Source organism: Rhincodon typus, chromosome 2, assembly GCF_021869965.1.
Source record: "Rhincodon typus isolate 14 chromosome 2, sRhiTyp1.1, whole genome shotgun sequence".
In the NCBI taxonomy this organism is placed as follows: domain Eukaryota; kingdom Metazoa; phylum Chordata; class Chondrichthyes; order Orectolobiformes; family Rhincodontidae; genus Rhincodon; species Rhincodon typus.
Genome location: NC_063333.1, coordinates 118,087,124 through 118,101,997, shown reverse-complemented (window position 1 = coordinate 118,101,997; position 14,874 = coordinate 118,087,124). Strand labels below are relative to the sequence as shown.

General features: G+C 37.0%; 1 protein-coding gene across 4 annotated transcripts in view; it reads right to left on the bottom strand.

Annotated features, from left to right (window-relative positions):
• Positions 1 to 4,302: 4,302 nt before the first annotated feature.
• rbm24a (RNA binding motif protein 24a) overlaps positions 4,303 to 14,874 on the bottom strand; it is a 31,477-nt gene continuing 20,905 nt past the window's right edge. For all 4 annotated transcript variants that reach the window (XM_048612695.1, XM_048612699.1, XM_048612705.1 and 1 more), the window contains one exon: positions 4,303 to 6,282. In XM_048612695.1, coding sequence (XP_048468652.1) covers positions 5,943 to 6,282 — 340 coding nt within the window. In that variant the 3' untranslated portion in view covers positions 4,303 to 5,942. The remainder of the gene's footprint in view (positions 6,283 to 14,874) is intronic.

Sequence of the window (14,874 nt, the reverse complement as noted above, 5' to 3'; positions counted from 1 at the left end):
AAACTACTACTGGGGAAATTAATAGGAGTAAAAGTTGATGAATCCTCTGGGCCCAATAACCTACATCCCAGAATGTCGAAAGAGGGCACAGCCTCAGAGTGAAAGGAAGATCCTTTAGAACTGAGATGAAGAAGAACTTCTTCAGCCAAAAGATGGTGAATCTATGGAATTCATTGCCATATAAGGTGTGGGAGCCAAGTCATTGAGTATATTTAAGACCGAGATAGATAGATTCTTGATTAGTAAGGGAAGAAAAGGCTACAGGGAGAAGACAGGAAAGTGAGGTTGAGAACCATATCAGCCATGATCGAATGTCAGAGTAGACATGAAGAGTCAAATGGACTAATTTTTCTGTTACATCTCATGGTCTTAGGAGGTGGCTATAAATACAGTCAAAGCATTGACGGTTATCTTTGAAAATTCTACTGATGAGAGATTGGCCTCTGCAGATGGGAAGGTTGCAAATATAATCCCAGTATTTCAGAAGTGAGGAAAATAGAAAATGGGCAATTACAAACCTGTTAGCTTTATGACAGTAGTATTATAAATACTAGAATCTATTTTGAAGTTCGTGATAATTGGGCGATATAAAGCAATCTGATTGGGCAAAGCCAACACAGAATCAGGAATGTTTAATGTGGGTTTTTTTGGTTGTTATTATCAGTATAGATAAGGGAATACCAATGGATGTGGAATAATTGGATTTTCAGAAGGCTTTCCATAACGTCCCACACAGGTTAGTAAACAAAATTATGAGTTAGGGTGTAATATATTGACATAGATTGGGAATTGCTTAACAGATAGAGATGAATAGAAATAAATGAGCTACTCTCAAGACGGCATTCTGACTAAGATGACTAAGGTACCTCAAGGCTCAGTGATGGGGTCCCCATTGTTCATAATCCATATCAATGTTTTAGATGAGACAGCCAATTGTAATATTTCCACATTTGCAGATAATACAAAACTTGGTTTGAATACAAGTTGTTAGGAGGATGCAGAGAGGCTTCAAGGGGATTCAGACGGTTTGGGTAAGTGGACAAGAGCACAGCAAGTGGAATATAATGTGGATAAGTGTAATGTTATCTACTTTGGTCGGAAGAACTGTAATTTTTTTTGTTATTTTCCTATATTTTTGGTTGTGGATTGAAATAGGAAAAGCTATTAAACACCAAAGAAAGAAGGATTGCTACACTTTCAAAAGCAAGTCTCCTTGTTTAAGCAGTAGTGAAAATCCCATGGTGATCAATGGCAGCTTTGTATGAACAAAGATTTAGCTGTCAATAAGTAATTGATTGGTCTGCGAATTAGAGACCAGTTACTAATTAAAAATGACTCCTACCTTTCAACAATCACGAGATTGGCTGCCAGGTAGCTCAATTGCTTGGGGTTGTGAATGTTCGGGAGAAGCCATCAGATCTCTGCAAAGGCAGTAATTGTCTACTTTCTCTGCAGTAAAAACCACTAGAAGTCTGAAGAAACTTAGTGCCCTCAGCAGTTGCTGTAGGCTGTGGTTCTTAGCTAATGAACTTATAAGTATGAACCAGCCTCCCTATACTTTCTCCATGCAAGTGAAAGAGAAAAATCAGCTCAGTGAACCTGTGAACACAGACCATCAAATTGTCTTTCCAGTCTTTCCCTCTAACCAACACACTTTTTTTTGTTAGTGTCTGTTTGGATGTGTAGTGAAAGGACTATGTATTTTTAAAATGTGGACTGTAATGAGAAAGAACTGTTTTGAAAAACAGGGATTTACCAGGATGGCTGCATAATTTCACAGCAAGGAATCTGATATCAATTGTGAACTTGTTTGTGTGGATGTAGGTTCTTGCAATATACAGACAATCAAGAGCAAGGAGTTGTTTGCAAGTAAAGCTGAGTGGTTCTTGGCTAACTGATCAGGTTGGAACTACAGAGACACAGACTCAGAGAGATAAAGATTCAAAAATGAGTGCAGTTGTTTTCCCCAGCAAAAGCTGCCTGGTCTCTGCAGTTAAAAAAGAAAAATCAGTTTAAACTTGAAGAAAACCAGTTATGTTTCCTGCAGCAGTTGCTGTAAGATCTGATTCTGAATTGATAAATCAGAGACAATGAATCAGTGGAAACTTGCGAAATACAATTGAATACCAGGGGCTTGGCTAGCCAAAGAATGATTATCTCAACATCAGGCTCGGAAAACAAAGACCAGTGAACTGACTTTCCAGTTTTTTCTACCTCTGCCAATGATCTATTTCTCTTTTTTTTTTCCAATGTGTGTGTCTAAGGGGTGTTTATAAGGGGAGTACAGTTTGAGTTAGATGTAATAAATGCCAATTGTTTATACATGTTGTTTATACATGTTTGGCTGTCTTACAGATAAAAAAATGACAGTTCTTATTTAGGACAGAAACCTAGTCTGTGCTATCAAACGATCTGAAAGTCAGGTAAGTTGGTGTACTGAGATACCTTAAATAAAACCTTAACATCAGGAATGCTGGGGTGTGATTTATGACATGCTACCCCAGTGAATCATAACAGTAGTAAGGAGTTTATAAGGGGGTTAGACTTTTTTAAAAAACTCATCCACGAGATGAGGCCATTGCTGGCTAGCAGAGCATTTATTGCCAATCCCTACTAAAAGTCAATCACATTGCTGTGGGTCTGGTGTCACATGTAGGCCAGGATGACAGTTTCCTTCCCTAGAGACATTAGTGAACCAGATGGGTTTTTCCCCTACAATCAACAATAGATTCATAGTCATCATTAAGACTCTTAATTCCAGGTATTTATTAAATTCAAATTCCACAATTGCCAAGGTAGGATTTGAACCTGGGTCCCCAGAACATTATCTGGATTAACAGCCCAGCAATAATACCACTAAGCCATCGCCTCCACCTTTTAGCTAGTGGCGTTAGCTGTCATTGATTCATTGTTTAGAATCTATTTTTCATTCTTGTTCAGTACAAGCTTTCTGTCTACTTGCATTTAATAAAACAGCCAGCTCAAGCAATTTTGCATTATTTTAAAATTCTTTTAACTTTTGAGACAACTCCAGGAATAACAGGGATTGATTTCCCATGTGCTACCCCAGCGAGGTGTCACAAAACAGAGGTGCTAAGTAAACTCGTGAGAGATTACAAATTGTTGTCTAAAGTGACCTGATTGTGATTGTCCCTAAGGCACTGAAAGTTAACATGCGAGTACAGCAAGCAATTTGAAAACAAATAGTATATTGGTATTTATAACAAGAGGACTTCAGTGAGGAGCAAAGATGTCTTGCTTCACTGTTATAGTAAACAGCAGTGGGACTGCACCTGAAGTATCATGCAGATCTGGTCCCTTGCTGAAGGAAGGATGTACCTGTCAAGGACACCATGCAGTGGGATAGCAGGACTGTCCTACAAGGAAACGTTGATGAGACTGGACCTGCATTATCTAGAGTTAAGAATAAGAAGTGATGCATTAGAATTTTTACAAGGATTAACAAGATGAATACAGAAAGGATATTTCTGTTTGCTGGGGATACCAGACCAGACCAGGAGACAGCCTCCGAATAAGGTACAAGCCACTTAGAACAGAGATCAGGAGAAATTCCTTCACTCAGAGGATGGTTAATCTTTGGAATCCTCTACCCAGAGGGGTGTAGAAATTCAGGAATTAACTATGTTCAAGACAGAGATTGATAGTTTGCTGGATACTAACGACATCAACAAATGTGCACATAAAGTGTGAAAATGGCATTGAGGTAGATGATCAGCTGCGATTGCTAATGACAGAGAGGGCTCAAGTGAATAAAACAGCTACTCCCGCTCATGTCTTCTTAAATTTGAAGATTCAAACAGATTAGACTTATTTGCACTGCAACCATTTAGTGCCTGTTTTGAGCCTTTGGCCAAAGAAACCCTTAAACATCTGTGGGGAAATTTCAGACTTCAGTTCACAGTGTAAAATATATTATTTCAATTCAGGTACCCATTTGTATCTAGCTTTTCTTTAAATTTCCATTGACTCCTGACAGTGGTTCAAGCGATACCAACTAAGTTAGTCCACCATCCAAAATCAAAGTTATCACTCCAGTTTTCTTATCTGTTGTGAACTGGTTTTGACTTTTTAAACATATCCACAGATTACTGATAATGGAAAAACAAGTGGAATAAAAAACTACCAGGAAAACAAATACCATGACATCCAGCTTTTTATTTTTTTTTTTATTTTGAATGTATTTAGAAGAGATGAATGTTGATATATTATAAAGCAGTTTGCACAGTTATAGAAACATGATAGCAACAGTACTTTTACATCAAAAATGAAATTTTGTAGAATGCTAGCTACCATAGCTTGATTAATTAAACTTGTCCAGCAACATGAAAAAGGTTTTCAAAATGCTTGGTGGTCTTTCCCTTGTAAGAAAATCTTAGATTTTTTTTCATCAAGTATAAAAAGAATCTACATTTAGAATATTCACCTGTTTGAAGTATATATAATAAAAACATTTAAGATTGCAAGCAATTGAGATTTAGAAACAGGCGACAGCGCAGCAGTTACAGCTTTCTACCAGGCAGAATAATTGTTCTAACTATTTTAACATAAATCTAAATGTTTGACATTTCTAAAAGCCTAAAGCCAGAGGTCTTTCTATGTACAGCTTGTAACATTATGAAAAAAAAAGAGTAAATATTAATTTAATATCCTAAAACTGACAAATGTCAAGGTAACAATACCACTGAATAGTGCGTCAGAAATATTTTAAATAAAAACTGGAGTCAACATTTTGAAGATTGATATGGTCTAACATTATAAACTAATACCTACTTAATAATTTATTGCAATGAGCTGAATACATATACAGTTTCGCACTTATGTCCCCTTCTTTAGTGTGCATACTGTAAAAACATTTACAATAAATAATTTTAAAATAGTATTACAATACAGTATTTTATAAGGCACAGTTTCAACCAATGACTAATAAAATTCACTTTTTTTTAAACTTTTTGCTTTCAATCAATGACCATGGACAGATGCAGTAAAACAGAGAGGAGACTGTTATTGTTAGGGACTGATCTGATTTCAGATCCAAAGTGCTGACAGCAGCAGTTAAAGTTTCCCGAAAGTGAAACAGGATGGTTGGGGTGGGATGGGGGAGTGGATTAAAATGTGACAAGTCATCAAACATGCACAAGTGATGTGTATTTCCAGAAATGTCTACCTTATTAATTGTCCGCACAGCTGTTCTGTCCATTAAATCCAGATCACTTGCTCAGATTTCTATTCATGCATAGAAGGGAAGAATATATTTTAAAAAAAATAAATAATGTTGGTGCCTGGTCCATCATGCCACATGGTCATGTGCTTTGATTGTTCGATGCCCAAGAAAGACTTCAAATATCTCAAATACTTTGCATAGGTCAGAGTTTAAAAAAAAAGTATGACATTCAGTGCTTTTAAATTGAAATGGTAGTCATTACTATAATGTTGAATTTTTCAGTGTCTCACTGACTCCTCGACAAGTACATCTCATTTATTATTTAAATTATTATTGCATATCACACGTTATTGCATACAGCTCCTGCAGTTCTTACATGCTGAAAGAAACGCAGCATTTTCCCTGATGAAGAAATCGTTTGAACAGTTATACTACATTATGTCCCATTGTTAATACATGAATGTTGCAGGCTGGTTGAGGCTTTGGACTTGCATTTTAATATATTTCTTGATTGTAAACAAAAAAGCATATTCTGCTATCCCGTCTTCTTGTGCTATGACATTATACCGCACAATTGTTTGTAGTAATCAAAGCTGCAAAAATATTTTTCCCTCACAATCATAAAGTAGTATATCTTTGTCTCCCACCCCACGTCCGTTTATGTCCTGTAGTTGTAACTAGTTGAGGAGTGCTGGAATATATGGTTGCTCTCCTGATTCTAAACATATCGCGTACTTCTATGTTTAAAAAAGTTCCACTGTTATTGCAGGCGGTCAGTCTGCAGCTGCTGTGGCTGGTACTGGCTGAAGGCTGCGGCAGCAGTTGCCCCGGGAGCTGCATTGGGCATAGGCTGCTGCACTGCGTAGCTGTACCCCGCGGCAGTGACATAACCAGCAGCTGCTGCCGCGGCAGCAGGGGATGCAGCGAATGGATACTGCTCGTAGGCGGCAGCGGCAGCAGCGGCTGTGGCTGCAGAATACTGTGCATATGCAGTTCCTGTGTAGTCAATGTAAGGGGTCGCGGCAGCTGCAGGTTGCACATGAGGAATGACGACTCCAGGTTGCATAAAGGCTTGTGGGTAGACATAATGAGTGGGGATCCTGAGAGATAAGCAAGAATAACATAGCAGTAAAGAAATAGCCGCGACAACTCTAGGCTTGATCTGTCCACAAATTTTAACATTCTAGTTGTTATTTGTGCATATAGGGTTGCCACAATACGGGAAGTCTTAATTAGTCCACTATAAAACCATTGAGTGCCCAAAGGCCTTTATATATGTGCAATAAATTTTAAAAGATATTGGCCAACTAGGTACAGCATGATGTGTGACTTGAATTAGTGAGATAAACCGCTTGTGCGTTAAATAATAACGGATATCAAAAAAGTCTGACAACTTGCAATTTTACATTTATAAAAAAATAAAGCAGTTAATCATAAGCAATATGATTCTTGCACAGTTAAAATAAAGAGATAATACATAAAAAATTGCAAACAATCTGTCAGGTCTCATTGGGCTTCAAGTTTTTAGTCTTAATTCCTGAAAATTCAAAACTTTAAACAATTTTTTTGGACAGTATTTCACGGTGACATTTTACAGGGCAGTTTCTATTGATATTTTGGCCTGTAGTAATTGTAAACATATCATGGCAACCCTATGTGTTGCTATGCAGTCTCGGCACTCATTAATATCATATCACAGATCCACAACCCCATCACCTAATTAAAGTAAAACACAGGCAAAAAGAAAAGAAAAAAAAATTAAAAATACCAAACAAAGGTCACATGGTGGTAAACAAATGGTCACACGGCAAGATCACTCTACACGTGAAATCTAGTAAGGCTCTGCTTCATCACTCAATGAGTCTCCAACAGAGATCCCACAGACATTAAAATCACAGCACTGAAGTCCAGTACATGTGCATTACATTCTAAGAAAAGGTCACAGGAAGAAGTCCTTTAGCAAAACGAAAACATAAACCTGGACCCCATCGTCTGGCTTGCAATGTTCCGCCTAATAACATGCAAAAGAAAAAAGACACTAAAAGACAAAGAGATTGCATGAAAGGAAAACATGTCACAGCGAGAGGGGATAAAGCTGACTGGAGAGACTGAATAAAATTATATATTTTTATTAAGATAAAATGGAGTATATAAAATATAAAATATTTTAAAATATTTTGAATTGTTCTATAGTTTACGGGATTTCACTCTTAAATCAGTGCCCAGTGGATCTGCATGTTCCTCTACAACACAGTGACTATGTAAATTTTGGTAGAAGGTGATGATATTAGTTCAGTGGTAACCATGTCATCTCTTTCTCAGCTTATTAGTTATTGTTGTGAACTAAGCATCAAGAACTGCAGACTTGACCACCAAGCAGTTAGATGAAAACCACTAGAAAGCCATCTTATACTAGATGGTATGTTGTACCCTTAGGTGACAACTAATTGTATTTCTTTTCGTCATAATGTCTTGCAGTTACGTAGGAGGTGGTGAAACAATCAAACTGTCTGGTTTAACTTTTGAATGACACTTCCATCTTCTTGCTAAATGTGAATATGCTAAGAGATCACTAGGCTGGTGAGTCCAATTCCACTTAGCTGTTATTGTCAGAAGCACAATGGCATTTGATTTACAAATTCTAGGAAATTCTTACTTCAAAATTAAGTCACTCCATATTCCATATACAAAAAGCCAAGGGAAAAAGAAAGACTGTAAAAAGTTGGCTACAGGATTAACAAATGAATATCCAAAACTTTGTGAATAAAAATGCTGTGGAATTTTAAGTGCATCAATTATTGACTGAAAGTTTTATTATGCCATTTCCAACTTAGAGATAACATGACTATAACAAGAGTATTAAAAACTATAACCAAAAATTCAATTTTTTGATTAATTCTGTAATAGTAATTCCTGATAACAATGGCATTATTATTGCCCTCTGAAGTACTACAACCTCAATCCAGTTTAGCAAAATTTCCCTGAATTTTAATTGATCTTTGATCTTGTTCACAATTGCAACTATTGAGAAACTAGTACGAGAAGTTCTAAATAGTTCACAGGTACCTAAGTTAAAAGCAAAGACTGATGAACGGTGTCCAACATCTAGTCAGACATCAAGTCAGACATTTGAACCTTCCACTTAACGTGAAGTGTACAGAAATATGCACACAATAACACCTTGTTAAAATATGGTTTATAATCTGTTCAATGTAAAGAAAACAGCTTGAATAATAAAACTGAGTTTAAAAGGTATGCACAGTGTAGGTCAATACAAAAATGTCTTATAAGTACACCTGTATGTATCAGATGGAAAACAAACAAACAAACATTTTTTTCAAAACTATTCACTGCCACCTTTTACCATTATTGATCAAAAAAAGACAGGAAATTAATTTCGGACTGAAAATTGTCTCAAGTGGTGTCAATGGTATACACAACACGGACAGGTTGAGAGCGAATATTTACTTCCCTCTTCTTCAGATAGTATGCCTAATCTACTAGATATTGAATGACGACATCAGTGTTCAAACTGGGGGTATAGCACTGCATCACTGCCTAGTAATACCAAGGTGTGGAAAATTGACAGAGACAAATTCAACCACAGCAGTTGGGCAGTTTAAATTTCTTGATTAGATATTTATTAGACAAAATATGAAACAAGAAAACAAGTTTTATTACTAGGCAGTGATGCAGTGCTATACCCCCAGTTTGAACACTGATGTCGTCATTCAACATCTAGTAGATTAGGCATACTATCTGAAGAAGAGGGAAGTAAATATTCGCTCTCAACCTGTCCATATTGTGAAATTCAAAAATCCGTCTGGTCCTCTAATAAGGAAGGAAATATGCTGCTCTTGTCTGGCCTGGTCTATGCTGTACACCAGATCGACAGCAATGACTCTTAACGGCCTTCTGAAATTGCCCAGTAAGCCACTCAGTTGCTACAAGATATTGCCTTCTCGATGGCAATAAGGGATGGGCAACAAATGCTGGCCCTGCCAGCAATGTCAACATCTCATTAATTCATATTAAAATATCAAGACTGGGATTCAAACTTTGTTCTTTCATATTGTTGGTGTTAGAGAAACAAATCTGCCCATCTTTATATAATATTCTAGCGTTACAAAGGATAACCATCATATTTTTAGGACTGAAAGGGCTCTTGTGGTACCTACTCTTTCCCTAGATCTGGGCCAGAAGGCTCAAGTCTCATCTGCTCCAGAGGTGTGTCATTGGTTGGTTAAAATATCTAATACGACAGATACAATTTAGCAGCCCATATGGAGAAGCTACTTATTTAAATATGCATGTCGTAAGTGGCACAGTGATTATGACCTTGCTTCTGGGCCAGAAAGCCCAGGTTCAAGTCCCACTGCTCAGAGGTGCATCATAACACATCTGAAGAGATTGAATCAATATGTACAGCTTGATTTTTTAGGCCTGTCCATGCCCAGATGACAAAAAGGATGGGTGTTAAAAATAGATAGCTCCATTCTGTCCAGGGAGCATTTTTCTGGAGGTTTGATTAGAGAGCTTAAACATTAGGCAACAGCGTTTCCAGCCACCGCTGGGATTTGGCTGATTAAGGTTGTTAATGGTATTAAAAGGAGGCCAACTAGTATTTTCCCTATGGCCTCATGGTCTCTTGACAGAGGGGACAGACTAGCTGTTTAACAGCCCTCCTCCTCTGCTCCCAGTGATGGATTTTTTTTTAAACAAATAAAGGCCAAATTTTAATTTAATATGTTGGAGAGAAAGTACCTCCATTTTAAAGCACTCTCACTCTTACTTGCCTGCCAATGACATCCTCCTACTGCTTGAGGGCCAGCCCACCGTCCTTAATTGGAACAATTAAGTAACAAATAAGTTATAAATTTCTTTGTATTTGTTCTGAGCTAGGATGACCATACCATCATTTTTAGGGTTTCTAAAAGACAGAAGACACCTGCTTCATGCACGATATTACAGACATCAATGGAATTGATCTTAAGGAGTTATCTCCCCATTCTTAAGTCCTTCATTCCCAGCCAGACTGACATTTCACTTGGCCACAATGAATAGTGGATATGCTTTATCCATGAAAACAAAACTGATGCTAAAAAAAGTTTACAAATTGGAATCTATCCTCGATTTCAATTCTTCAATATTAAAAATTTCCTCTACTTGACACAATGATAGAGACCACTGAAGACCTTTCACTCAAGGTTTTATAAAACGACAACATTACATTTAAAAGTATACATGGTAGAAGAGAAAACCTAGCTTCGTCTGTAGGCTTGAGCTTGTCAAAAAAGTCTACTGCCCATAAAACATGCCTGGAGCCATTCATTCACCATCACTATTGGTTTTCAGTGCTGTGACACTTTGATTTTAAAAGCCTCATCTCTGCACCTTAGGTCTCAAACCCCATAGCTCTGTAACCAAGATCTCTCTGCTGTCAAGTTCTGGTAAGTTGTGTATCCCTGATTTATATTGCTTCAAGCTTGTATTCAGCTCTCTATGTCCTAAAAACTTCCTCAGACTCAGCCTCATCATCTTTCCTCACTCCTTCCTGTGAAGTGCCTTTTTGCCAGTGCTATATAAATGCAAGTTGAATGTTTAACAAAAATGCTGCCCATATACAATTTATTGAAATGAATCAAGACCTTATTTTGCATATTGCTAAATTCCCAATCTCAGCAGCAATAACGGAACTGAACTATTTCATCTGAAGTTGTTGATTTTGGTATTTTTTCTGGACCTTGAAGATCAGCTGTTTGGTATCTTCCCTTCAGCATCAAACTACACCTAACAATGTAATGGGAACACCAGCAAGCAGCTCAAAATTGAATTGAGTACTTTCTATGAGTGCTTAGTATTTACAGCATGGGAACTGGGCATTTGGCCCAAATAGTCTATGAGTGTTATATAGCTACTTTGTGGTTAAAAAAAATCCACATTCTAACTACTTTCTTGACAAAGGCACTCCTCCTGTATTCACTATTGGATTTATTAAAGTATCTTATACTTATGACCCCTCATTCTGTTCTCTCCTGCAAGTGGAAACATCTTTTCCTGACAGTGAAAACAATCTTAGATACCTCTAACAAGTTGCCCCTTAGTCTATGAGAAAAATGCTCCAGCCAGTCAAGCTTTTCTTAAAAGCATAACCTTTCAGTTCTGGTATAATTCAGTTCTGAGAAAGGGTCACTGGACCTGAAATATTGACGGATTTTTCTTCACAGACGCTGCCAGACCTTTTCCAGCAACTTCTGTTTTTGTTCCTGGTATAATTCTAGTTTGTTTTTGCATATTCTTCAGTATGTAACTCTCCTTATAACAATATGGTAACCAAAACTCTTCATCGTACTCTAAAGTGTGGTCTAACCAATTTTAGTTATTTTTGCATATTCTTCAGAGTGCTTCTACAACCGTACTGTAACATGATGACTAAAACTATACACAGTACTCCAAAATGTGGTCTAACCAATATTCTGTACCATTCTATCCATCTAGAAAGGAACTCCAGTGCTTGGTTAGCTTTTATACCTTTTCAGTGTAATTACTTTTATCTGCCTATATTCTGTGCCTGAGCACATCCCTCCACTTCAGTTGATGAAGGAGCAGCACTCAAAAAGCTTGTGATTTTAAATAAACCTGTTGGATTATAACCTGGTGTTGTGTGACTTTGATTTAATTACTTTTAGTGATTGCATTCCTTTAACCCAGATCACTCTGCTCCTCTAGTCAAAAATAATTTTCCAAACAGTATATGGCCTCCTTACTTTTTCTACTACAAAGCACCATCCCACACTTATCAATAGTGACATTCATTTGCCAATTAAATATCCATTTCGCATGTTTATTATGTTACAGTCCTCCTCTGCATTAACTATGCCCTTCAACTTGGTGTCATCCACATATCTTGAAACTGAATTTCTAATTCCCAAGTCTGAATTGTCTGTTAAGGATGAACAATGGTGGTCCCAGCTCTGATCTCTATGGAACACTATTTTTGACCTCCTAAACTAATGACAGCTCATCTCTACCTGAAACATTAACTTTGTTTCTCTCCACATAAGCTTCTTGACCTGCTGAATTTTTCCAGTTTATTTTGCTTGTGATTAATTGCTACTCTGATCTGTAGCTGGCTTGCTATTCATTATATCACTTGCTCCCATGCCTTCATGTTGACCTTAATCATGAGACTTGCATTGATTGTAAACCACGATTGGGCCAAATGGCATACGACTATCGCACAATATACTTTATGAGGCTTTCCCAGTTTGACATATTCTTATTGTTCATTTTCCTGTGCAGCAGATGCTCACTCATCCTCCCAGAACCAATTGAAGGGGGCTAGTTAAAAAGGTGTTAAGATTATGTACATTGCTTGAGAGATAGAAACATGGATTTCCCCCACATCTTCTCCACCTTACAGTAATTGCAATTGATTGAAGGAAAAGATTCATGAAAGCAACCGCCCAGCTAAATTTTCAACTGGCTATCATGGCAAAACATTCTATCAGATAGCATGTAGTAAAACTGTAAAACAAATATCAGTGAGTGCTTTGAAACCGATTAGGAAGCATATTTCTATGAAATGTGAAGAAAATTCTATTATTAGGCCCCTGTCCAATTAAATTTGACTTCTAAACTTTGTTATTGTGACTTATACATACAAAAATGCCCTAGAATCCAGCAGTTACAGCAAATTTTCTAAAGTTAAATACTTAAAAGTTAATAACATCAACATTTCAGAATTTGAGAGAAATATGTAAGCGTACTGCTTCAAATTATGCCACATCTACATGTCACCTAATGGAAGGTTAAGACATATTGATTAGAACAGGTTAATTCTGTGTCTACACACAAAAGTAAGAGCACAGAAACAGGCCATTCAACCTAACCACTGTTTATGTTCCACGCAAACCTCCTTCTGCTCTCTATTTCCTCTTACCCTGTTAATTTATGATCATATTCCCTTCTCCCTCATGTACATATCCAGCTGCACCTGCATGTTCAGCCTTCGATACTTAAACCTCTGATCAAATGTCGAAAATAAAATTTACAAGAATGACTTTTTCCACATACTTCTATATCCTATACACAAACTAAAGTTGAATAGAAATTTTGAAAATGACTGTTACTGTGTTCAAAAACTGGCATATAAAATATCTCCTTCAGAATCTCTTAAACCTATTTGTGGGTACATGTGTTTATGGGAGGGGGATGGAGGGGGTGGGGGTGGAGTGCTGGGCTTGGCTTTTGGTTAAAATCCCCAGAAAACTGAACAGGTGCTGGAATGTGAAACTCGAGCTCACAAGGGTCATTCTCTTTTAAACTCATGGGAACTCTTAGCACACTCCCCAGCCCGTGCCATTTCACACTGGATGAGTGACAAGACAGGCTGCAGTATGACTCCCTACTCTATTTTTAATCTTCTGCTAAAAGGGATCTATTAAACAGAGGAAATATCTGTATAAGGCAAAATAAGCAACTTTCCTTGTGCAATCCATAAGAATACGGATTTAAAATAGTGGCTGATTTGTAATCTATACTTTCATGCCTCAATATACCGACAGTGAAAATGATCCCTTCGGATTTGTTTCCTTCAAATGCTGAAAATAATCGTAATTAGGTGGAATAATAGGTTCTTTTTGAAGTATGCTAGATAATTCTTTATCAAGTGCTTTAGTAAAGTAATTGCGGCAAACAAAATTGATATAAAAGTAAGTTGACATAAAGGGCACAAATGTTAACCTAGGCCAGCAGTTATAAAATTTGGATGAGGTCTTCAGTACCTAGTACAATGAAATAATGATGTTGCTTTTCAGAACTCAGAATGACTTGGTCTTTTCCACCTACATATTCCATGACTCATCCATTACTTATGAAGTTTATTGTTATGGATCATCATTTATTCATAGGAGAAAGCAGATTGGCAGACTGAAATTGTGTGCACACCTATGCTACGCATTTGGCACCCTTTTGCTATGGGGATTGTTGTTGCTTTTTTTGTATAATTTCTAAACAATATAGAATGAATTAATGGGATTATGAGTCAACATAAATTTATAAAAAGGAAAAATATGTAGGGTTACAGGGATGCTCTTTACAGGGTCAGTGTGGACTCAATGGGTCAAATGGCCTGTTTCCATACTGTAGGAATTCTATGAAAAATATTATAACAGTGTGGTTCCTCCCCATATCTTGCCATTGTTTTAGATGTGTAAAGTTAAAGCCAATGTACAGGCAGAATTGGAGCAAAATTGCAATAGGCTTTAAAGATTCTGGATGAACCATTTTAGAATGTAAATTTGAAAGTGAACTAATCTACAGCATAAAGCTCAGAAAGTGGCTAAATGTACTGATGCTTAGATAATCTCTTCCATTCAGATATGGTACCCAGCTTATAATTAGATGGTCACAAAATACAAGAAATGTCTTTAAGGAAATGTAGTCTTCCAAAGTCACATTGAATTACGATGTTCTGGATAATTATTAAGGACTGTACCCATAAGTTTGCAGAAGATAGCACTTGTGTTAACAAAATTAAAAAACAACCAAACCAAAATAAATAAACATCGCAACATGCAGGCGATGGGTTGATTTGGTAATCAAAAAATAAAATCACACAGAATTTAGCACTCACTACAACCCAGAAACTGAATTGTTAAACTGGAAATCAGGCTACAGCAACAAAGCAA